General features: G+C 39.2%; 1 protein-coding gene across 2 annotated transcripts in view; it reads left to right on the top strand.

Annotated features, from left to right (window-relative positions):
• LOC132133783 (S phase cyclin A-associated protein in the endoplasmic reticulum-like) overlaps nt 1-26,491 on the top strand; it is a 118,364-nt gene that overhangs the window by 57,383 nt on the left and 34,490 nt on the right. For both annotated transcript variants that reach the window (XM_059546752.1, XM_059546753.1), the window contains 3 exons: nt 827-892; nt 1,922-2,048; nt 13,469-13,584. In XM_059546752.1, coding sequence (XP_059402735.1) covers nt 827-892; nt 1,922-2,048; nt 13,469-13,584 — 309 coding nt within the window. The remainder of the gene's footprint in view (nt 1-826; nt 893-1,921; nt 2,049-13,468; nt 13,585-26,491) is intronic.

The raw sequence follows: 26,491 nt of genomic DNA, 5'->3' as shown, positions 1-26,491 counted from the left end.
ACCTGTTGTGAACAACATTTTTGTTATTATGCATAATTGGTAGAACCCCCCCCCCCCATATATTTATTTTAATAAAATAAATATATAGAGCTTTCTTAGATCCAAAAGTTTTTTTTTTAATCAACGTATACCTTTACCATTAAGGTTAGACTAAAATCACTTTAGATTTCAACTCAAACCAGGATTAAACTATTACAAGACTTGTGTCCACTCAGCTCTCTGACATTGACATAGACTGTCTTCCGGAAAGAGACATCGGAGTTTATCAGCCTCCGAACACCAATCCATCAAGTGCTTATTTTTTTTTCTTTTTCTTTTTTCAGGAGCTGATCGATCATCCTTATCTGACAGAATGGGATGTGTGATTGTCAGGAATTTGGCTTGTTGGACCACACCAACGTGCTAGAGCTGACTGACAGCATGTATTGTATTGGTCTGTGACTCATGAGGGGGATGTAGGAGTAATTCACACCAATGAGCCAATCACTCTTATTTATTTAGATTTCTGGACTTAAATAGAGTGGTTATTGGAGAGTTTGGTATTCCCTGCTGTGAAGCAACATCCTCTACTGTGGTACCCCTCTGAAGACTGAGCATTTGTGACTCATTCATGCATGTTAGTTTGTGATTGCTGCTAGTGTGGCCCAAAGACTAAATAAACAGTTTGAGGCTCAGCTTGACCTCTTGACATTTCCTTTGTTCAGCTCATCGTCTTATCTGCTCATGTCTTCAGGCTGACAGCCATCGGACTCCTCTGTTGCTCTCTGTCTGTCTTTCTCTCTCTTTCCGTCTCTTTCTGACAGACTTGTTTGTCTTTCTTTTTCAGGGCTAAGGAGTATGAGACATGCATGGAAGCCAAGACCCAGACCCTTGACTCTCCTTACAAGGCGAAGTAAGCTCCCCGCTCCACTTTTAAGGATCATATACCCAAGCTGAGGACTTCTATTGAGTACTCATATCTTAATAATGTCTTTTTAAATCCAAGCTTCTGAAATTATGCTAGCGCTTGGCTTTCCTTAATCAAACCTTTATTGTTTTGCCCATTAAATGCAATTCAGTACTGATATCTAAGCGATGCAGTCACAGATCTCATGTTACAATCCGCTTTGTGTGGGTCAGGTTTTGTGCTCTGCCACAATGATAGTAAAACGTGAAATCATCTACAGCATGTGGCATTCTAGCAGTCTCTGCACAGGGCATAATATTTATGTATGCTGAAAATTTCTGAAAGGAGTATGGTTTTAGATAACCAAGAGTAAGATATAGCACATATGATTGGATGAAACTTGCTGGTTAAGTGGTTATTATTATTATTAAATAAAACTATTTTTTCTTTAATTGAAAGAAAGCTGAAAAAAAATATTTAGATTAAAAACTTAGAATTACTAAAACTGAAATAAAATGAAGCTAAATAGAAATAAAAAAACAATGCATGTAGCAAAGTTACTCAAATTAAAATAAACTGAAAATGAAAAATATTGAACAAAGTATTTTGCAAAAAGAAAGTTCAGCACATTGGAAAACATTTTTATTAGTGTAAAAAGGTAAAGTTTTATGTATTCAATTAATATCATAAATATTTGACATGTAATACATTTATATAAATTATATTTTAGTTATCCTTACAATTTCAATTATTTATAAATTCAGGTAAAATTATTTTATAATAGATATATTTAATAATGCTGAGTTGTTTCAGTTAAAGTCAGGATCATAAAAAGGTAGTACAAACAAATAAAAACTACCTTGGTATATAAATAACTTTAAACATTTGTTTTCAGTGGCAAGAATAAGGGAGCAATGCGGTAAATTATTGTGAAAATAATGCAACATTAAAATTAGACTGTTTAAAATATTTATTTTTAGGGGTTGGTGTGACCTGAACATATTTTGACCCAGTTGTGTGTGTCTTTGCTTCCAGGCTTCAGCGTCTGGTGAAGGATCTAGTAAAGCAGCAGCAGGGGCAGGACAGTGGCCAGTGGGCCAGTAACAAAGTGTCTGGCCTGGACAGAACCCTGGGAGAAATCTCCCGCATTCTGGAGAAGCAGGTTTGTACATATATCTCATGTTCTGTCTGTCTTGTCTGCTCTGATGTCCCTTTAGAGTGACATCCCCTCTAAAGTAATATTCCTAAAGATTCCCGAACTTCAGAGTGTAGTGCTATTTCTTGACCGAGGAAAGCTGGAGATACCAGTAATGACTGAATGGATATATGGTGTCTGTTGTTTAAACTGCTGTTTATCAGTTCATCTTTACTACTACACAGTCACACCAGGGTTCTTCTGGAACTGTAAGCATCTGAACAGTGTTCAGACCAGTTTATGTCAGTGGCTTGGGGAGTTTATTGTCTGATGTCTAGTCGATGTGGATTGAATGTGTATTTGTGTGTGTGTGTGTGTGTGTGTGTGTGTGTGTGTGTGTGTGTGTGTGTGTATGTGAAGGGATTTGACTTGAAGATAAGCCTCCAGGCTGCTCTCAACACTGACTCCCCTGAACCGCCGGCTTTGGCTGCCGTCTTCCCCGTCTCAGTCTGTGCAGAGTATCGCTTTCCATCCCCAACTCTCTGCCCTCGGTTATTTGGTAATGAGGGCCAGGTTAGCTGCTTGTTTTCATTGCTGCAGATGTTATTAATTGGCAGAGATCCCCATTTGTCAAACAGGCGAACATTTTTCTGAGCGCTTGGCTGGCTACTGTTGTGCATTGTGACTTTTATACAAAAAATATGTTGGTTTTTCAAAAGTAAATATAATCCAAACAACTGAAGTTATAAAGCAGGGAAGATTTTGAAGATGCATTTTGGCTATCACACAAGTTTTTTTTGTGTGTGTGTGCTTCTCCCAGAGCTCTGCTACTCTCAACATGAGATGCAAGATTGCATCCAGCAATTATAAAAGAGCTGTTGACTTAATGTTTTAAAAGATAACCTGTTCTGAAATTCAATTCAGTTGTTCATGTCAAAAATTGCTTTATATACTAATGATGATTAACATTTTTTTCAATGTATTCTTGTAATCCATTGGCATAGTTTTGGCTAAAACATTGTGTAAAGTTATCTCATAATGAGTAGAATGCCTGAATTTAGCGTACGTCTCTGACAAATTGCATTTTCCAAAGCAACTGATTTGTGGATTGCCTAAACGAGTAGTTGACTGATCAGTCTTAACTGGAACCCCTGTATAATTAGACTGGTTTCGGGTTCACCTGACCCCTGTTAAACCTTAGGGGCTGTTTACATAAGACATGGTTTTGCATCCAAAAATGGCTAAATGCAGCTCAATGGAATGAAACGATGCAGGAGGTCTTGAGACACGCTAGAACTTGGATGCTCAAAACGCTGTGTGTTTAATGGAACACTCAAAAAGCCTTGAGGAGTGACGGCTGTAAAAGTTGTTCTTCTAAAGGCCCATTCACACCAAGGGCGAGAAACTATAACTAAAGTTTTAATAATCATTGTTATTCTAAGAGAATAGGTAAGTCCTTTGTTTTCAGACACAATGTTAAAGAACGCGACACATCTCCCGGAAATCCTGTAGAATTCAACCAATCCAATGACGACTTCGACACTCCTGAAGTGTTTCCACTTTTGTGTCCCATATGCATCATAGGTTTAGCCAACATTCCTTGTGCGTGACATCTGAGGCTTAGACTAATTGTGACTCATCTCTAGTATACATCTCTAGATCAATAAAGAAGAAATTGATTGGTTTTGGTAATGAAACTGAAAGTTTACAGTTTCTTTTGGTGCCATTCTGTAATACACTCATCAGAGGAAGGGATGTGTGTTTGTGGGTGGGTAGATGGTGCATTGATGGTGTGCCTGTATTGACCATTGGGAGGAGATGTGGGTTGTTAATGGCCTTTTGGAGGAAGAGGAGAAAGGTAAGAGGGACATAAGAGGGTGGTAAAGCTGAGCTAATGTGCAAGTAGGAGGGCTGAGGGATTGGAGAAGAGGAGATCATAAGCTGCTTGAGTGGAGTGAAAGGGATGTAACGAACAGTAATAAACCCTAAATGTTCATGACAGTTTCCACTGGCTGAGTGATGGTGACTGTATTAAATATTTCAAAGTGATGAGACTGTTTAAGATTACATGTTTTGAAGTTAGGTAATGGCATTTAAGTGACTTGATGTATGATTTATTTCAATACAGATGCCATGGAAGTGCAGTGAAGTCAGTAGACATTAAGTTGAAATTAACCCAGCATATTCTTTTAACAATGTTTATTATAACTTGCATCTAGCAAGGTAGGTCTAAAGTAATTTGCCACTGATGATATTAGGGGTGCACCGAAATTTCGGCCGCCGAAAATTTTCGGCCGAAATGGCATTATCGGTTTCGGGCCGAAATAAAAAAAACAGCCGAAAACGTAAACCGAAAATGAATGTCACCCGCCCCTCCCATCCGTGAGCAAGCGCTTAGGTTTCACTCGCGGTCGAGCTGTTATCACGCGTCTGCCTATCAAAGATTAAGCATGTCAAAGGGCTGTCACAATCAAAAAAAGCTTGTCACAAAAGCTGCACAATCGATCGGACCAACCAACACAAGTTTCGAAAACGAAAACAGGGAATCGATTTTAACGGCCTTTTCTTGGAGCGCGTCCAGCTCGTCACTATACGCTCGCAGCAAACGCGCGTCACACAGCAACTGCAGGTTCTGACACACATACACACACACACACACACACACACACACACACACACACACACACACACACAGAGCCTATTAGTGCATAATATCAATGTAGCCTTCAGTAATGTTTTTCATTGATGTTATGGCAGTCCACATTGCTGACTTGTGCGCGTCTCAAGCGCCCCCTTTATGTTCGCCCTAATGCCTGTTTAGTTGTCGGTGGATTTGCCTATATTTGGCGTTGAAAAACGGATCAACACCAAATATAGGCAATTTACTAACGATTCAATGAACACTTTGCCTATGTCTCAAAAATCGAACAGGATTTTTTTTTCACAAAAGTGACAGCCCTATACGAGAGGACACCAAAGTTGCAATATGTAACATTTGTTCTGCAAAAATCTCCAAAATTGTGGATTTTTTTTGCACAATTTTTAAAAAACTATTTTATTTGATGGAACATAAAACTTGAAGAATAATTATTATTTATATTTATTGTAAAAAATATTTTGTTTTGTTATGTAACTGTTAATAAAAGTTTGATTATTATATTGTGATTTTTCAATTCAGATCCATTAAATCCAAGCAATATATATATATACGTTTTTAAAAGAAGCCATTTTCGGCTTCAGTTTCGGTTTTCGGCCAAGTGCATCCTAAATTTTCGGTTTCGGCGCAGAATTTTCATTTCGGTGCATCACTAGATGATATAATGAACATGCTTCACATTCCCTTCAACAGATTTTCAGACCTTGTCATCTCATCACCCTCTCTAGGCCCTGTGCTCCTTAGAAGTGTCTCTGAATGACAGCTTCTATCAAGAACATGAGTACATTTCTTGTGTACTGTCCCCAAGGCCTCCTGCACAAACTCATTCTGGAGATTTCCACAGAGAACTTTCTTTAAAGAACTCCCGCCGTCTTTGTTTTTGTAAGTCGCTGGAACGGTAAAGTACTTGTGGAAATATCAGCTCCTCAGGCACTTTCTTGTAGCCTTTTGGGAATAAGACTCTCTCTTAAGAATACAGTATCTGGACTTCATTTAGACTGTCAGTCACAGCTGTGGATTCCTCCAAACCAGTTCCTGCAGTGTCCAGCTAAAGTCTGCACGCCACCTAACCTGGGCAAGTCTGTGAACCCTGGTTGTCAAGGCAGTTCCGCCTGTAATCCCAGGACAAATTCAAATAAATACTTGTCTCCTCCGTCATTGGGAGTCTGTGTAGACCCCTTCCCCCTCAGCCTCACCTCAAGTCAAGAGCGTTTAGATTATTTGACCTAACAAGCATCTCTCATGTCACTGACTCACCTACAGATTTGTTTTTTTTTCTCATACCCATATCTGATTCAGTCTCCACTTTCTCCACTAATTCCTCGAACAACACCAGACTCTCCGCGCCCCTTCTAGCCCCTCAAGCAGTGCGGCCTCCACCTCTCCTCATTCTTCATGCTGACTTTGCTTGGGCACAGTCTCCGACCTTTGCCCGCCTCTCCCTCTGAGCCCTCTAATGGTTTATTTTGTGTCAAACCAGGTTTCAGTTTGTCTCCAGGAGAACTGGCTGATCGAAGAGCCTTTCTTCCCTTCTTGTCGTTTAGGAATATTCAGTGGAGTTTCTGGTTCCTCTGATCTGCGCTCTCTTACCTTAGTAGAATGAGCTCACGTATTTACATTCTGCCAGGGAGTGTTTGTCTCTGCTTTCAAATAAAGAACAGGCCCGAGATTGACTGCCTTTGTGACACTTGAGGGACTGTCAGGAAAATTCTGGGCCTGCTGGGCCAGCCAGTATTTACATTTTCATTTGCCATCTGTCAGGGGTTGCCTCCCCATGGTGGCCAACTGGTGGCTAGCTGTACCTGATCAAGAGGCCCAAGGCTGTGGAAAGAGGCACCAAGGGGCCCTTCCCGCATTTTACTTGCCCTCAATCCATGTTTGATGACCTGGGTTAGAGAAAGATTCAGCAAATATTGGCGGAAGCCTTGGTTGACAGTGAAGAACAACATCAGTGATTGACTTATGTCAGTGCTGCTTGAAGATTATTAAAGCAAGAGGTGAAGTCTGCTATCCAATCCAATAGGTGGCCAATCTTTATACCTCTTGCAATATGTTTGCCTCAATGCCAGATTGTCTATAGCAGTGGTTCCAAACCCTAATGCTGGACTGCTCCTCAATCTGCACCTTTTAGATGTCTCCCTAATCAAACACACTTAATTCAACTTATTAGAAGAAACTATTTTCAGGGAAGCGCATGGCGAATGTAGTTCCAGGCAGCTCTCATGACAACATTACATTTCCATATCACTTCGCATAGTTAACTGTAATAACAGAAATTAGCATACAGTACCTATACAGCACACGGGACTAACAACAACAACATGATGACAGACGACAAGACACACAAGCTCTCTCTCTCTCTCTCTCTCTCTCTCTCTCTCTCTCTCTCTCTCTCTCTCTCTCTCCCTCTCCCTCTCTCTCTCCCTCTCTGTCTCCCTCTCTGTCTCCCTCTCTGTCTTTCTCTCTCGCTCTAATAACTTCATTAATAACTGCATTGAAATCCTATCAATATTGTCTCTCTGATAAAAACAGTGCAAATAGTTCTGTCTCCTTGGATAACAGTGTAGTGGAAATAAATATAGATACATTTATGAAATAAATTGACGAGGGAAAAAAACATATATAAGTCGCACTGGACTATAAGTCGCATTTATTCAGAACCAAAAGAAAACATTACCGTCTACAGCCGCGAGATGGCGCTCTGAGGTAGGCTACAGGAGCACTGAGCAGCATAGAGCTAATTTTACTATTTTTATTTCAGAAATGTAACCATATTAATTTTTACAATTATTTATTAATGTCACACACATACCTAGTGCCTTATTACTTAAAAGATTGGTAAATGTTACAGACATGGAACCGTTCAGTCTATTATTGATTTTTATTTCCACTTCACTTTTATCCAAAGAGACAGAACTATTTGCACTGTATTTATCAGTGGGACAATATTCATACAATACTACAACCTAGAAATAATTTGCAGGTCTCAGCAGCACGAATTATGTGCCCAGCTACATCTGATTAAAATATTATACTAATTAACAGTGAGCGGTGAGCGGTGTCGCACTCGCACTGACTCTTATTCTGTCTGAAAGAATGAAAAGACCGAGTTGAAGGTGGAGCAATTCGACCAATCAGATGAAACCAGCGTTTCAGCTCCGCCCACAAGTGCGAATGAAATATTGAAGCCATAAACTGAAATGATCAAAACGCACACGGACCAACTGTCTTGTCCATGTTCTCTCACTTGAATCCTCTTCTTGAGATTTGAGTCTCTGACCTTCTGCAAGCCCCGTCTTGTTCACGCAGTGATTGACATGGAGCGAGGGGGCGGAGACGATTGGCTCGGAATGCATTTTCAATGTGGAAATTGAATTTTGCTACATTCATTGCGGGACACTGAATGAAAATGCAATCGTAAGTGTCTTGACTGAGTGTTAATGCATTTAAGAAAAATAGCATTTAAATGATAATTTTGCCACAGTTTTTGCTTGAACATGTTATACATATCTAATCATTTCTGTAATACATTTTAATTTTAATTTTGCAACTTATAAAGCGTTAAAATTAGTTTTCATTTTACATATTAAAAATTATGTAATTTTTCATTTTCATTTTGCACCAAACGTTGCACAAATGTATTGGAAAATGTAAATGTAAATACAGAAAAGCATTGTCATTTTACATATTGCATTGTCATTTTGCATATTACATCCCAAATTTAATATTGCTACCCATACGCTTCCATTCAAGCCTCCATTACCAGCTTTAAAAGGAAGTTTTGGAACTAGCAAAAGAGGCATTGGATGAGATGCGGAAGAAATAATCCTACTCACAATAGTGATTAAGTAAAAAAAACGGACGAATCCCTTTAAATATATATATATATATATATATAATTATTATTATTTTTATTTATTTTTTTTTTTTGTTTTCAACCTCAAAAACCAACCAGCAAGAGAACAATTCGTAGTTCTTGGTTTTAGGATCATTGAAATGCATGACAAGAATTAAATTTTTCAACAAGCCTCTTCATAAAGATGTGTGAGGTGATTGGGTGTTGCCTCTCTACTGCTGAGGGACAGGTCGAGCTTTAGGAATTAGCTAGGGAGTTAAAAAACAAACAAACATGGACATAGTTTTTACATTCCTTCACCGTGTGCTGTCAGTAAGGTAATTTTCAATCCCTAATTGCCTAGTAATTCTTTTGTTCCACTTGGCTATTGCTTGTGACTGTAAGAGAGTTTCCCCTCAGGTGCATGAAGACAGCTATTAGAAAAGTCAGAATTACATGGTGGAAAGAGTTGCCCTTGGGTGGCTGATTTTTGGATATCAGCTTGATATTTGAACTAATAATGCTGTGTAGCGTGTGATGTTCACTCTTCAAAATTCCCAAGGTTACTTTTGATTATCTTCACTTGTTTCCAATGAAAAGTTGGTTCCTATTTTTATCCTAAAACTGAACACTTCCCTCCCGCAAATTATCTTTGAGCATACTTAAGTGTGTGCTATTAAACCTTGTAAAAACTAGTTTATTGCTTTAGTGTCTACAGTGCTCTTGATGTGGTTTATAGTTCTTTTCCTTGTAATGTCAGCACACCTCTTCACTAAATGGGAACTGTGTTTATTCTTCTTTGATTTTTTCTTTACTTCTTTTTGAGAACAAAACACAGAGTTGTACCCCATCTGCATGCCATCACTCTTATACATTTTGATATTTGGAGCTGTCGCAGTAACTGGAGGGGGCATTTTTACATGGGTGCACCACTTGGCAAAAGATGAATGGGCCTAAGATGGAACCTTGGTGAACCTCTTCATCAGTGAATGCCCCAGCCAGTTGTTCTCCATCTGTTGCAAGAAGGGGGATGCAGCATTTTAGGAGTGCCTCCCTCCCCCTGACATTTCATGTTGGCTAATTAGAATGGTTTGTAGGAGGTGAACATGCATACACATCCAGCCCTCCCTCCCACTTAATGTGTACCCCACACCCATACCCTTGTCCTGGCCAGTCAGCGGGAAGCACAGCTGCCTGGCCCTTTGATTAGCCTTGCCTAAAATGGCCACTCTTGTTAGTAATTGGATAAGATTGCTCAAGCTGTATAATTTAGATTTACTTTGCACCCTCCCTCTTCTGATCTGTCTTCAGCTCTTCTCTTTGAGTCCCCTATTAGAAAAAAGCAAGCTTTTATCCTATTATAGTGTCAGTGGAGTGTTTGTTGAAGGAGGTCGGCACACCAGGCAAATCCAACAGCACTCTGGGCAGAACTGAAGATTAGTATCAGCTTTGTACATCACTTCCAAGCACGTTTTTTTAATGACATGCTATGTGATGTTTTGTCATATTACAGACTGCCCTGATGATTAATGTGATTGCATAGTATCATTACCGAGTTCACAAATGAATTCAGAGTGGAGACGCCATGCCAAGTAGCTTCGTTTAATTTTGCTGCCTAACTGTTACATACAGCTTTTAAACAAATTTTAGCATTTTGATACACAGTCTCGCAAGCAGTTGTTTTTATGTTCATTAAGCACTTAAGTATTTAGAGCGGTAGGTATACATATTTCTTAAATTTTACTCACTTTGTTGTATTGTTTGTTGTGGCAATGTTTTGTTCTGTTGCCAAAAAATCACATGAGTGGAACACAGTGCAACCTTAGTTATGTTATGATACAGCTGGGATGTTAACACATTATTCCTGCTGTTGTTGGAGAGCAGTGCTGGTTGCAAATAAATAAACATATTGGTTGCTCATCTGACGTGGCCTGCTGAAAAGCCATATCAATGCCAGATGACTATTGAGAATGGGAAGCCCCTGGCAGCATGTTAAAGTTGCATTTTTGGTAACTGAACATATACTGTTGTGCACTTCTGCACACAATTAAAGTTTGAAATCAAAATTTGTCTTTTTTTCACCCCTTACAATTTTGTTTAAACCATTAAAGTAGTTTTTCTTTTTACAGGTATCTCAGCAGTCAATTTCAAAATGTAAAAAAAGTTAGCTTTTTATAATTTTAATTAGTTACTCAAGTAACTAGGCTTGGTACTTTGACTCTTAACACACTACCCTTACTAATTAAATGTTTCTCTGTACTTTTTACATCTCTGGCTGTTGCCCAAACAAGGCCTTTCTCCTTACTTTTCATATTGTATTCATTTGATTGCGAAGTATGCACGTCATTTAAACTCTTTGTATCTTTCTTCATAATCGTATGTTTATCATCTCATCTTCAGTACCATTTCTGAACTCCTCCAGATTCCAGGCACTTTGCTCATCATGGGGATCTGTCAATAAGCCAGAAAGGGCAAGGTGAGACACCTCTAGACACACCTCTATCTGGACTGAGTTCCACACGTCATCGCTGTAAGGCCTCAGCTAACCCCTCCAAATGCCTTTTAAATAGGCCCCCGTGAGCAGCCAACCCTCGTGCATCTGGAGCATTTAGCAGGGCTGTACTGATGGGTTCGCTGCGAACCCACTTGGTTTACTGTTGTGACCTATGTTCATCCTCGCGCTGTAGGCAGCGAGGCTCCATGGCCGTCTTCACCTAGCTGTCAGTGAGCTTTTCTTAATCCCAGCCGCTGTTCAAGCGTGCTCCATCTTTGGTGTATCTGACAACAAGATTGTTCCAATCTCTTAACCCTGGCAGAGGTTCAGTCTTCTCTTTGCCACTGGATCTCCAGGAATGAGTCTTTGGCGGCACTTGTGATTGACAAGAGAGGAGCTTATATGTAATTTTGCAAAGCACTTCCTCTGTTCGCTGCTCAATATGTTCAGGCTTGTTGGCAGCCCCGCCATCCTCTGAACAAAAACATCTTGAAATGCCTGACTCTGAGTGCCATCACATAGCATACAAGAATCTGACATCATTAAATGAGTGAGTGAGTGAAGTGAGTGAGTGAGTGAGTGAGTGAAGTGACATTCGGCCAAGTATGGTGACCCATACTCAGAATTTGTGCTCTGCATTTAACCCATCCGAAGTGCACACACACAGAGCAGTGAACACACACACACACTGTGAACACACACCCGGAGCAGTGGGCAGCCATTTATGCTGCGGCGCCCGAGGAGCAGTTGGGGGTTCGGTGCCTTGCTCAAGGGCACCTCAGTCGTGGTATTGAGGGTGGTGAGAGAACTGTACATGCACTCCCCCCACCCACAATTCCTGCCGGCCCGGGACTCGAACCCACAACCCTTCGATTGGGAGTCCGATTCTCTAACCACCAGGCCACGACTTCCCTGGAGTCGTGCATCAAATGGAGTAGGTGCAACATTCTCTGTTCTCTTCTTTGCTCTTCAGTCCTGCAAATAAATGACTCTGCTGCTGTCACTTTCAAAATTCAGAGTTGTTGATTTGCGTGTCGTTTTGTTGCAACATTGGGGTCAAACTCATCGCAAACCTCTGAGGCGCTTACTTCCTTTTCTCAAAGTAAGGGAGCTAGAGAACTCTAAACCGTATGACTCATTTAAAGGGGTTCCACTTTGAACTTTAAGAATTTTATGATACGAGTAAAAATGTCCCCTCTGTAAACCGTTTGATTTGAGAAGCATGTCAGTTAAATGACTGTTTTACGTCTTTTCTTATACAAAGACACTCATTCCCTCCGTATGAGTTTCAGGCAGTTTGGTTGACCCCCTCTTAAAAGTTTTATGGCTGGTATCTAGGATAACCAACAAATTTAGGTTGCATTTGAATGGTGACCATTCAAAAATCCTGATATAACCTCAAATGCATGCAGGTCAATGACGTGACGCTCATATTGTTAGTTGTATTTATTAATGTTTTGAATATGTTAAATGCTATTCATACACACAGTTATGGAATACTTTTTTTTATATGACATTTTTATGGGGAGGGATACAATTCATAATGAAGAAAAAATCTTAAAAAAATTTGGCATAGTCTTTTATTTTTATTTCTTATAAAAAAAAGAAATAATAGTTTTTAACTTCTTTATTAATATTTGCAAAAACTATTCACCAAATCAGAGTCATGTGGTGTAACCAACATTCAGAAAAACAAAATAGAAATATAAAGAGCACCCCTGCAAACCCTCATTACTGTGTCAAGGTCAACGAGTTTCTTCATTTCAGATCATTTGACATTTTATGACAAGGCAAGGTTTGTTTAGAATGTGTAATGTCATGTGGTGCAACTCTAAAAGTGATGATTTATGAATAAATTCATGATGATTGTAAAAAAAAACAAAAAAACTTCAAAACATATAGTGTTTTATTTATAAGTAATAATGTGCATATTCAAATGCGTTTTCTTACAAGGAATATGTCATTACTTATTACTTGGCTCCACCACATGACATTTTACAATTCTTGTGAAAAATTGGATGAGTTTTTCAAATTCAGAATGCAATACATTTCTAAGAACCTTGTACATGTATTTAAAATAAAAATATTTTCCCCCCCTTATCGAGTCTTTGCTATTGACCCATGCATACGTTTGACTCATTTGTGACACAAAATGTTTCTTTTCCAGTCAAAATTTTGACTATGTATATTCCCTAAGCTCTTCTTTGTCAAACCAGACCACCCCTGCTTTGTGTGCAGATATGCGCGTTTGTTGTCCTGTGTTGGTCTTTGGTTGCTTTGGGGGTTGTGCACTTTTGAGATTCAGCAGATATTCTTTGGGGATCACTTTTGTTTCAAATTTCACTCCAGCTTTCCTCTAGAAAGAAGAAGGAGGGCAATGAGAGGATACCTCCAGTGCCAAAACAATTTGAGTCTGCTCACCTCTCCGTGTTTCTGACCATTTTTCGATCTCTCTTTTTCAGAATAATGCAGATCAGGAAGCGTTTCAGGTAGGAGGGGGTTTGTCTGCTCTGGAACAGATCCTACAGGTTGTCACCGCGGCCTCCAGTCCCACTGCAGTCCCACGTATTCCTCACAAGTGAGTACCAACAGTACAGGCAAACCTTTACACCCCCCCCCCCCCCCAATAGTATTAGTAATTGAGATGAATGCCATATCAATTATATATATGAAATCACAGGATAAGACGATTTTTTGTTGTTGTAATTTTAAGGCGTCATCACAGGTCTGACTTTTTTTCTTGCTTACAAACTAAGTATATTTTGTCATTTTTCTGATCATGATTTGTGGCCTCCTTCCAATCCCACAAAGTGACTCCAGCTCAGCTGTGAAGTCATTTCCCTTCTTTCCAACGCTCTGCGTCACAATAAATTTATAATGAATAAGAATGTTCCTTGTTTGGAAAATAAAAAGCATTGCTTTTGAATCATCCATTTTGCAGTCTTTCCTTGGCCCCTCGCTGGTACACAGAAAGCACATTTGTCCTATCCGTCACTTGGAAATGGGAGTCGGGTTTGAATAGTGGGTCTGGAACTAGTGGCGTTGGCCAGTAGATAACCTCAGAGAGCGTCTATTTTCACTAGAGAGAGCTCCTAATGGACTTCAATAGCCTCTTTGCCTTCCTCATTAGCATTTGCTGTTTTCCAAATCTCCCTTAATGGAGAAATGCTACTTATATTTATAATGCTTTTACAGGCCATCTATTGTTTATTGATTTTTCTCATTCTCTGCGCCTCCTTGTCGTTCAGTCATTAATTCCAGAAAATTTGAAGTGGGCATTAATATTATAATGAATTTTTATGAACTTCAGTTTTTGAAGAGGTTGAAACTGCATTGCATTCGACTATATGATTAATACACCCAAAAAATGAAAATGAAAATTCAGTCATTATCTACATGCTAATGTCACTGCAAACCCAAATTTCTTTCTTCAATTGAACTCAAAAGGAGAAATCTTTAATAACAAACAAGTTGCTGTGTTAAACAGTTGCATGGAGCTTTAAAGGGTAACTAAACCCCTGGTCAGAGCCTGACTCCACCCACTGACAATATTTGAAAAGTGGGCAGAGCACAGCGGAGATAGAGGGGATGAACCGAGGGCGTGAACCTGAGACCCGCAGTGACGGATTAATTGACAGCTGCTGTCAGAGACGCTAAAATGGAGAGTGACTGTAGTGATGCAAGTAGCTTTGCAATAGAGTGTTCATTTGAAGTAGAGGACTTTTCTCCCCCACCTTCACCTGAAGTGGAGGATGTCGATGTGTCTTTGGCCTGAGCCATATCAATTCGCTGGCTCAAACTGCAGTCTTAACTCCCGCACCGTGTCGCTTTTCATCGCGAGCTTTGTGGAGAAGCCCATTGCATTTGAGAAGCAATCCCGCGTAAAATGCAGTTTGCACACTCCAGCTCTAAGCGGGAACTGACAACTGTACTAAATACAGATAAATCTATGCTAACTTGAAGCTATCCTAACTGATGCAACCTGAAGAGGGCAGCACTCAGATGTTTTTACACCATATATTGTAGAATTAAAACATTATTATACTCAAATGTCAAAAAAGTTACTCGAATCAATGAACAGCACTAATAAAGCCCCATTCTTACAGATCATTAACTAAAAAAAGTTGGTTTAGGGTTTAGTTACTCTTTAATGCTTAAAAAAAAAGTGTTTGATTTAGATTTTAGAATTTACATTTTGGTCTGATTTTCACATAAAGTTATCATATTTCAAAATACTTAGAATAGAAATCATATAGACTACTTTTATGATAATTTTGCATCCTTTTTGACATTTGAAAGCTCCAGAGCAACATGTTTTTAAAAATTTCTTCCATGGAAGACAGAAACTTATATGGGTTTGGAAAAACATGAGGGTTAGTAAAGGTTTTTTTTTTTTTGAGAACTGTTACTTTAACCTGTGTGTGTGTGTGTGTGTGTGTTTGTTTGTGGCATGTTGGGTCAGGCTGTGCAAACACTTTTACTGCTATCCTCCTCTCTTATTTTGAAAGATCCACTTGACACACTCAGGAGGAGGTAAAGATCTCTGAGGCATTTCTGTCATTCTCCCACGTCCTGTCCAATCAAACGCTGAAGTGGTCCCTCTCTGAGAATAAAAGAGTAGCCTTGCTTTCATGAAAGAGGCTCAGCTCTGTCTTGACTTGTTGAAAAGCCTCTCAAGTACAATGGTTATCCTTAGATCCAAATTATCAGTAAATAAGTGTTTGACTCTCTAAAGTCTCACGCTGTGTCAGTGCAACCTATATGCAAAATAATTTTCAAATTCAGCTGTACACCAGTAGAGCTGTGCAACATGGATATAATTTAAATCTGTCTCGATAGGTTTCTTATCCCCCTCCCCCCTTTTTAACCAAACATTTAAAGTAATCAATGGATTTTTCCTGCAGTTTTTCACCAAGTATACACAAGGAGTGTTTAAAATGCAGGGGTGTGATTCTTCCAGAAAAATCCGGAAATCCGTCTTTTCCGACCTGAAAATCTCGTTCTCTCTCTCGTAAATCAAAAAAAATAAAATGCGGTTTAGGCGGTTGCGATGGGTCGGGTATTGGTAAACATAATGATCGCTCACCGCTGTCAACGTTTTTTGTGCCTTTGAATCATGTCGTCATGTCACTCCGCAAGTAGTCCAATAATTTGTCACGATTGAAGTTCAAAGTGTACGCGCACCGTTCTGAATGTGCACACACCCAACCATCTACTCACGTGAACAGCTTCAGTTGACTGACGAAGACTGTGAACACGGGTGATTCATGTAAGCAAATCCAATAAATTGTCTTTCATTTTTATATGCAGGTCTAGTAAAATTTGACCAATCAATTGATCACTTTTGTCATGCTTCCATAACATTAATGTTAAATGATTCTGGGCTAACTTAGCAAAGTAACGCCATGTTGGTTATTGCTTACTTCTAGCTAGAAAGTTTAGCAGCTTCTACAAGGCTCGAAATTGCCAACATTTTTGTCGCATATGCTCCTGAAATTTAATCTGTGCGACCTAAAAATATATTTGGGAGTAACGTTATATGCGCGGAGCATATGAGCATATCTGTCCACTAATGACTCGTCCGATTTGCGAACTAATGACTCCTTTGAACCGATTCACTTTAATGAATGCTTAAATCTGATCTGGGTCAAGTTTTCCGATAACAATGTATCTTAGCTCTGAAGAGCGCTCTCTACGTGCAAGGTTATAAACGCTCGCCGCAATTCCACACGCTTTTCCAAAAAACTTTACTTGACATGAACGCGTTCTACGTGCTACGAGTCGCTGTCCATTCGCGAAATTCGTGCTGAAATATAACCTATGGAATCGTATTCTGAACGTTCAACCTAATAATCGTCTTCTGTTGTGAATTAGCAATCATAGAAGTCTATAATAAAGCACTGACAAAATGGCTGGACAAAAACACAAGAAAAGATACCTTTCAAAAATATAAAGGCAAATAAAGTTGTTATTTTTAATAGATGTAAAGAACACCATAGAAATAAGGAAAAACAAAACATCTGGGAGGACAAGAAATGCCCAATAAATGGCTAGTTTTCATGCACGTCAGCAGCAAGTTATTGACAGATTTTTTGGATTTCATCCGAGCGCCAACCTCCCGCTCTCTCTCGTGAGGCCAATAAGGAAGTGACTAAAACTGCAATTCATCGACTGGCCGCTTGAGGCTGGCTGCAAAAGGGAGTCAGTCCCATAGACTCCCCATGTTAAAATGCCCAACTTTACAGCAGGAAAAAACATGTTTACAGCCTGGTTCAAAAAATTATTTTGGTCTAAATAGCTAATTTTGCCCTTCATGACAACTGTGAGGGGGGTGAATTTTTTTATAACTCATCCGTTTAAATTATATTAAGACTTAAAGTTCTGCATAATTAAGGGCGTAGCCACTTGAGTGACGGGTGGATTGCCGCTGCTGACACTGCCGTCGCGCTAGGTGGGTGTGGCTACAGCAACTAGCTCCCGTTTTTTTGCCCATATTTGATTGTCCAGGAGAGTCGCGCGGTGACGCGCTGCCAAGATGGCGACGGCCTGCTCTACACACTTTAGGCTTCAAAAACTCTCTTCAGGAGTCTACGGGTGACGTCACGGACACTACGTCCATGTTTTTATACAGTCTATGATTTCATCCCTATTTTGCCCAGTCTTTGAAGCATATTTCCCACATTTCTCCTTTTTATGATTTTTTTTTTTGTTCAATCATTTAATTTAGATGTGTATTTAAAATGTTCTTCCCTTTTTTAATTATTTAATTTATAAATTCATTTAAACAAAAAACAAGTATAATATTTTTTAATTTATTTATTATGGGGCGTGTGGTGGGGGGGTAAGTGCACTGTATAGTTTCCTGCTTTTTTGTCCTTTGTCGATCACACCTATGAAAATGGAAAAACTGATAAACCAAAATTCCCTTGATGTTTTGACATATAAGACGTCATTATATTATAAAAACATCCTGTAAGTTTCATAGCTCAAAACCTTCTGCCACTTTATGACATAAAACTATAAATAGCCAGAGAGGAAAATGCAGGTCTACAAAGAAATCAAACGATAAAGATGAGCAGAAGACAACAAGATGCTGTTCAGTGCATTTTTTATCTAAATCACAGCAGCGTCCATCTATGAAGGATGTAGCTGTCAAACATACACAACTGTAAGCCAATCATAGCAGTCGACAATCCGCCACGACTATTCAAACAGAGCGTTCTGATGTAGAGGTCAAAACAGGACAAATCTTGATCACATTATAAGTGCACCTCAGAGAACAGTACAAAATAATAAAAAGGCATTTCATGACCCCTTTAATATTTTCTTTAATGTGTCCAAATATAATAAGCAATGTTAGATTTATCAGTGCTTAGAAATATAATATTTAAATCATAGTTAGAAATAGTAATAATGTATTTAGATATTCAAAAGAAAAAAGAAAACCGTTCTGCTGCTTATTAACCAATTGTAATAATTTTTTTAATAAATAAATGTTTTTTTGCTACTTTCTTTTAGTGTCCTAAATTATGTTTCTTCTCCTTTAATTACCCTATCTTTACCTTTATCACTGTCTGTGTGTCCTAAGGCCATGCGGAGCTGAATCTGTGATAACCTTTAAGCGGTCAGATTATTCCTACGTTTCCACCAGCTTCTCAAAGACGTGAGTGGAGATCTAGGTGGCTGTAAACCCAAACTTGCCCTGGAGTTGGTAGTGCTGCCTGGCCAGTCGCTCCGGGATGGGGGAAAATGTCCAAAAAAATCATCCACATCATTGTTGGCGAGTTCTGGGAAATTTCATGAACAAAGAACTGCAAAAATGCTCTTAAATACCAGACTATTGCAGTTTTGCAAATAATTGATTACATTTCCACTAAAATTGCAAACTTGGACTATTCGCTGGAAGACAATCTGTCTCCATGAATTCTTGTCATCAGTGACTTTTGCTATGGCACCAGGTGTCTGTGAAGGGCACGGCACAAGCAAATACGTGCTAATCGTTCCCCCTCATCTATAATGGTTGGCTCAGACGCTAACCCTTACAGCAGCGCTAGTTTATCTATTTACTGTAATGCTGCGTATCGATCGCCCCCTTTCAGATAAGCTGAGTGATTTACAAAAAAGAACAACTACGGAGATGCCGCTGTAATATTACCCTCATGGGAGAAGGATTCCATCTTGTTAGCATTACATTAATGGGCTAATTCCACAGTGAGGCTCCGTTAATGTCCCTGTGCAACCCTGTGGCTTGGAGCTGAGTGTTTTGGAGGGAATCGACAGCTAAGAAGGAAATGGGGTCGGATGTCTGGAGCAGGAAGGCCATTTTGTTTGCATGAGTAAACCTCATGCAACAAACTGTATGTTAACCCACTCACTAACTTTGAAATATTATGAGATTTTGACGTAAAAGGGTTTATTAAATCAATCCTCAATGCACACCTTGGCAATAGAATCACCATTTACTCAGCAGACTAAAGTATATATATATATACTGGCGAGTTGAATCTAGGTTGCTTTCACACTTGGTTCTGTTGCCTGGTCAGAACCTGAGTTTTATTTCTCCCACTACCCCTGCTGGTTTGTGTGAATACTGGGTTTGTTTTTTGTTTTTATTTGGTTCCGAACAATGGTACATTTGCATCATCAGCATTCATCATTTACCTGTTACTTGATAACAACTACTTGTAATGGCATATTTTTGATAGTTTCTGAAAAAGTTACGTTCAGTTTTAAAAAAAGTTTAGTTCATTATTATTGAAACAAATGTAATTCCATACAGCGGCTCAGTCATGCTTATCACAAAAAAAGCGAGGGGGTTACACATAAATACAGTTTGACTAATTCATATGGCATTAAAAGCGTCACCTCTATTAATTACTAAGGTTGGTCAGTGCGTGTGTATTTGATTTATGTTGTAATTGTCAAATGCTTGTTTATAAAGTGGTTATTTCTTTATTCATTTACTGTTGTATTTGTAACTTATCTCAGTTTAACATTGAGGAAACATTTATGTTCAAGAACAGAGAAGTGGATTTGATATTTGGGTCACAGTTTTAAGAATTTATCTTTTGATGTGTGAAGTTGTTAGGAAGCATGTTTTTAGGGATCAAACTGATCTATGATGTCATTGCAAAGAATGTACAGTCAAACCAAAATGTATTCTGACACCTTCAACATTTCATACATTATCAGTTTATTCACTATAGTTTAGAAAATGGTATATGAGAAGAGCTCAGAGGTAAACTGTGTCAGAACAAATTCATCTTGATAATGTCAAATAACACTTAAGCAAAGCATGGTCAGGTCAAAGTGTCTGAATAATTTTTGGTCCCAAATATTTATCAGTTTTACTGGTAGTCCACTGTATGAAGAATTTTGGGGTATAATATGTCACAGTTTACTTTAATTTGGTATCCTCACTTGCATAAATGAACTATATATATATATATATATATATATTATATCTGGTGTCTGAAATAATTTTGGTTTGATTGTATTTAGTGACATGTCAACCTTTAAATTATTAGAAGGTTATGTATTACTCACAAAACATATAGGGAGACCATCTCAAAACTACTGTTCTCAGTTACTGCTATAGCTAGTAGAATATGGCATTTTACTCCCACAGTGTCTCCCGTGTTTCGATTACAAGCAAAAATGAATTGCATTCAGCATTAAGACTCAAACCTGTACTCTTCTAAAACAATGTTTGTCTGGGACAAGGTGGTCAAGGTTATTGTTAGTAATACTTTTTGCTTACACTCAGACTTCATGAAGCTTTTCAATCCATGCAGGAAAAGACTAGTCCTACTGTCTCCCAATAGGGGTCACTACTGAGGAGGAGGAGTGGAAGTCAGTGCTGTAAGGTGGGCACTGGACCAGACTGCTGTCAGCACACAGACCCCTCTCTTTTAGAATAGAGCTTAATCCAGTCACACTCATCCTTATAGCCTCACACACACTCACAAGTCCACAGGTCACTGCTAAAAAGTCACAAATGACTTTTAGTAAAACTACTCCAGGAAATCACAGAGGTCTAGCACATATCAGTGAAATTTCGGAGCACTTGCGACTGCTAAATTGATTGCCCAACTCTGTTTGACTCTGGCTGTCTCACTTTTCTAAGTGGAAGTGCACACATTGACGCGCCACTGCCTGTCACCTCAATCTCCATGTCACATGATGACTAAATGTGCCCAGTGAAAGCTTCTTGCAAGCTCTCTCCAAGTGGTTTCATTTCAGGATGCCATTTTTTGGCATGTCTATCTGCGCGCATGTGTGTGCGCGCCGTGCGGTGCGTGACAGCTCGCCGGGACTTTTGCCCCAGCTTATGACCAGCCTTTTGTGAAACAACAGGCGGAATAGATGTCTTGGAATCATTCAGGATATCGGAAAAGATCAACGGAAGAATCAAATTAAATGTCATTTGGATTGCAATGAAAGGAAGGATTGTTTGACAGGCGCTTGGAAAACGGATTTGCTCGTCACCTTTTCTCATCAGCTCCAGATCCCTTTTCTGTCCCTCAAAGGTTTTTTTCTTTTTTAACCAATTCCCGTTGAAAAGCAGGTATAGATGTTAGACTGGACGTCATAGACTTACCTTAACTTTACACCAGAAGTGTGTAGTTCTGCTCCTGGAGGCCTCCTTCCAGCAGGGTTAAGATATAGCCCTAATGAAACACACTTGAATTAGCTAATCAAGGGCTTTAGGAATGCTAAAAACGTACAGGCAGATGTGTTGGAGCTAAACTCAAGAAACTTGCCCTCTAGAAGCAGGGTTGGACATTCCTGCCTTATACTTTTCTCAGTTGGTAGAGTGTGGCACAAGCATAATAGATGCACCTTGAATGCGCTGTCAGTCACTTTGAATAAAAGCTTTAAATGCAAATATTGGGATCATGCTGAAAGATTTGGAAACATAAAATACAAGCCCAAGTGAAGCTATTTTCCAGCTTGATAGCCAATTTACATGGCTGTCACTCAGAGACATTTACAAATGACTCCATATGTGTTAGCGACCATGTCCAGGTTTGTCTGTGCAGTGCTTCAAAATGTAGAGCATGCTAGCTTCACCTTCTTAAAGAATGTTCATTTTGACAAGATCACGCCTGTTTCTTGCAGAGAAACGTCAACTTTATGCCAGACAGACAGTCTAGGGGTGATCTCCCCCCTCATCTTGAATTCTTCTTAGCCATCTGGTTCCCTGTCTCTGAGCTAGCCTATGGATTTCAGAATGGGTTAAATGGCCTTAATTCAGTTCCAGAGGTCAGTCCAATGACCCCCATCCAGGCCAGAGGCCACCCAAGCTGAGGAGCAGCCCACAGGGGGTGAAATGAATGGGGATAGAGAAAGGCAAGGTGTAGAGGACAGAGCCCTGTAGCACACCTTAAGCAACTCCACACCACTTGTGTTCATGGACTAATCAGAGAGACAGATTTTCGTGGTTAGCTGAGGTTAAGCCAGTTTGAGTAGATGAGATCACTCCGCTTATTATCTGCAGCTCTCTAACTGTTATCTCTTGCCATTTAGCCTACTCTTTCTCCCTCGATGGACGTTCTTTTCCTTTCCTGTGCAGTGCAGCACTATAGAGGCCATCTCCTCTGGCTAGCCTGGCAACTTAATCCTATGTCTACAAGATAATGCTTCATTATGAGCAGATTAACAATATGCCTGTTGTTTGTAGACCTGGCTGTGATCTAGTGGCCTGTGGCAGAGCTCACATCACACAGCCTGCCGTTGTCAAAACGTAACTTGCAACAAGGGAATCTTGAGTCCACTCAGGTAGAGGAATGCTGCATGCTCACGGGGAGGACCTGGCACATGTGGGTCAGTGTTACATACTCCTCGAGTAACCTGAGACAAACTACAATGGCACTTCACCAAATTGCTCCTCAAAATCTTTGACGTAGGCTGTAGCAGTACAGGGTGTTGAACGGTCAATATACCAGGTAGATGAAGTGAGGTGTCTATGTGTAAGCTGACAAAGCTCATATAAAAAACAAAAGAAAATGAGCCCTAACCTAAACACTGCAACTGCTGTTTGATTTCGTTCTCAGTTTATTGTCAAAAGCTGCAGAAATTCTTAGTCATGTCTATACTTGTGTAAAACTTGTTGGGTGTTCAATGTGACAAACACCCAACAAATAAACCAGAACTGGCTACAACTAACCACAGCTACTTGTTTGATATCTCACCCAGGTAACCTTTAAAAGTGACAGAATATCACAACAATGTCTACACTATTATAGCACTTAATGCTATCAAAAGCATCTGAAAATTAACTTGTTAGATGTACTTGTTTGATATTTCAGTTAATAGCCAGCAGTAGCAAAACTTAGTTTATTTATTTAGTTTAGTAGTGTCAAAAATTGTTTAGACATGGTTTAGTTGCGTTTTGTCACATTTGATAATAATTGGTTAGCACTCATCTATGGTCATGTACATCATTACCTGTAATAGTTTTTTTTTTTTTTTTTATCATACTGCACAAGTCAAGATGTAAAGAATTATTTTATTTCTTAAATTAGACATTTTGTAACATTTTCCACTTTTGTCAAATAACTGTAAGATAAACAAACAGCTGTTACTAATAGGGATGCACGATAAATATTGCACAATATTCAATGTGCATCTTGTCAGTAATGCCGGTTCTGTAATCAGCGGTAAATCTCTACACGTGCGTGATTTCACGTGGAGCAGCATTTACTACCGTTGTTCACTGACGAGCTGCGCAAAATATGATCGTGGTTTTGCACACAGGTGTAGATATTTACCGCTGATTACAGAACCAGCATTACTGACAAGATGCGCATTAAATATTGTGCAATATTAATTGTGCATCCCTAGTTGCTAATGCTGTTAATTAATTGTCATACTGTATGTTTTAGAAACATTTTTCATGCTAAATTTTTTGTTGTTGCTTTTGACAGCACAGTTTCTAAACTTAATGTTTCTGAAAGCGAACAAGTACTAAACAAATACATGTTTGATAGTTTAAAAAATGACTAAAACAATTTAGATATTATATTTTGTCACATTTTTGTCACTTTTGGTGACAAACTCCGCAAACCATTTACATAATTTACAAGCTTAAATGTTTTTGTCACTTTTTGGAATTAGCAGAGCTGACAAACAAATAGTTTAGTCTAATTATCTGACAAAGCGATACAAGAGTTAATGTGATATTCCATCACTATAGTGTTGCTTTCGTCAACGAAAATTATGACTAAATATCATCGTCAACGAACCTTACGAAAACGAGACGAGACGCCACGTAAATGCTGGTCATGTGACGATGACTACATTTTTTTTTTTTTTTTATTAAACTAATGCAATATTGTTGATTGATTAAAAATGAGACTAAATGTGGTTTACAAAATAAAACTATGCTAAAATGTCTTTTTATTTTGTTGACCAAATCGAAACGAAGCAAAATGTTATAACGTTATTTCATCTCGTTTAGGAAACAGAAATACTGCAAAATAATAATAACGTGACTATGTCTCACTTCAGGGGCTGCATCAGGTCGCACTGCACAGACACAGGCGACGTCACTTCCTCAAACCCCACTCATGGCATTATTTAGAAGATGACAATAAAACAAAGTTAAGTCTGACACATATAGAAAGACTGATGTGTGTACTTCTAACACGTTTGGTTGGTAAAATAAATGTTGTAAATTCAAATCAGAGCATCTTCCTTGTCTGGAATGGATGTATTCTTGAGTCTATAAGGTAACAATAACATAATAAGATAACCTTGTTTGAAATGGGATTTGGCTAAAAGAAAATTTTGGTTTGGTTTAGACTAAAACTAAAACAAGCCGCCAAAAACAACACTACATCACTACTGATGAATAACTAAGTGACATTCAATAGCTGTGCTAAGCATTCATTCTTGGTGACAAACTCAGTTTCTGGCGCTTCATTTGTAAGTGCAATTTACAATTAACTGAAGCTAGGTAGAGCGACTTGTTTGGTATCTTCATAGATTAGCGTCCTAACCCAATGTAGCATTTACCTGACATTCTGCTCTTATTTGTTTCATACTGAGGGTTCGTTGCAAGCGCTCGTGGTTGGTGTTGAGATTTGGCTAGTCGACAGCTGTTTTACACTTTAATAAGATTAGTGTAAAGAAATTAGTCGTGTGCTCTATAATCTGCCGTTTAACCATGCAAACCACCTGGGGCTGCCCCACCCCCACTCCTTACATTCCTCCCCACGCATTATTGGACAGGCATCAGATAGCCTCGGTCATACCTTTAAAACCCCGTGAACGTGCACCTAGATCAGGTTTACTGTGAATCTTTTATGAGCTCATGCAAGAGTTTGTAGCTTATTAACACAAAAGTAATCTACGTTTGGTACTTTTTTAAGAATAGTGTTACATGTATAAATTGGCTGTTTATTTTAAATATACACATTTGTAGTGATCAATTTGTTGTATTGCACTTCATATACATGGTTTCGGTAGGTTTAGCACAATTTCTGTTACCCCTTAATGTTTATATTTGAGAAGCCTAAGTGAACCTTGACACTGAGGCCAGTCATTCAATCCTTACCTGGACATTTGACACTTATCCTTTAAAAACTTGCCTAAAATCAATATGGATACCTCAAATTTCATGACAAGCACAGGTGAGACTATTTTAGGTTTTATTTAGCAGAAGCCTCCTTGCCCAAACAGTCGCATTGAAAATGTTTGAGCATTTGATGGAAAGAATTTTTAAAAAGCTGTTCAAAGTTACACAATTGAAGTTGTGGTGGAAAATCAGTGTGGCCGAGGCAGTCCTGGTCTGCTGCCCAGAGTGCACAGGTTGGAGGGGATCTCACGTTTCCCTTCCCTGACTGAACAGAGCCTGGTGTATCACTCCACTCACCCACTCAACGTCCTTCCTTTCCTCCTCCTTTCGCCCCAAGCTCCGTTACACTCACCAGTATCCTTCTATCAATACAAAGGAAACACTTCAATGTTTACACTTTGGTGAATCAATGTTCCGCTGGCCGTCAAGCAGTTTTCAAACGTTGTGTATTAATTGAACAAGACCACTTTCCACACTCTTGTCAACCGTGTTTATCGTCCGCTCAAACGAGGTGAAAACTTGTCGATTAATAAGGGTGCACATAAAAACGGCTACACAGGATTTTTATAATGGGTCACGATCAAGCGGCTTTGAAAGTGCAAAGCTATGAGGCGTGTGGGGAATACTTGGATCATTTCCCAGCAGACCAGGCACAATGTTTTCCCTGTGGTCTCATACTCCATGTCTGACCCTTTTACACCGCTATGTCAATACTCGCACCGCTATCTCCCTGATCAGCCCGTCAGTGGGTAAAATATACACTGGTGTTTTTGTCAGCCGGGTGGAAGTTATTGACAGGCCGAGGCCTTCGAGGCCTGTGCTATTTTTATTACGAGTGCCAATACGGTTTGGCTGAAAATGCCGAACAGATGGTGACGGTTGCGGTGGATATCAAAATGTTTAT

This window comes from Carassius carassius, chromosome 50 (genome assembly GCF_963082965.1).
Source record: "Carassius carassius chromosome 50, fCarCar2.1, whole genome shotgun sequence".
NCBI classification, from domain to species: Eukaryota; Metazoa; Chordata; class Actinopteri; order Cypriniformes; family Cyprinidae; genus Carassius; species Carassius carassius.
The sequence above is the reverse complement of the archived record's forward strand: the minus strand, read 5'-3'. Positions and strand labels throughout refer to the sequence as shown.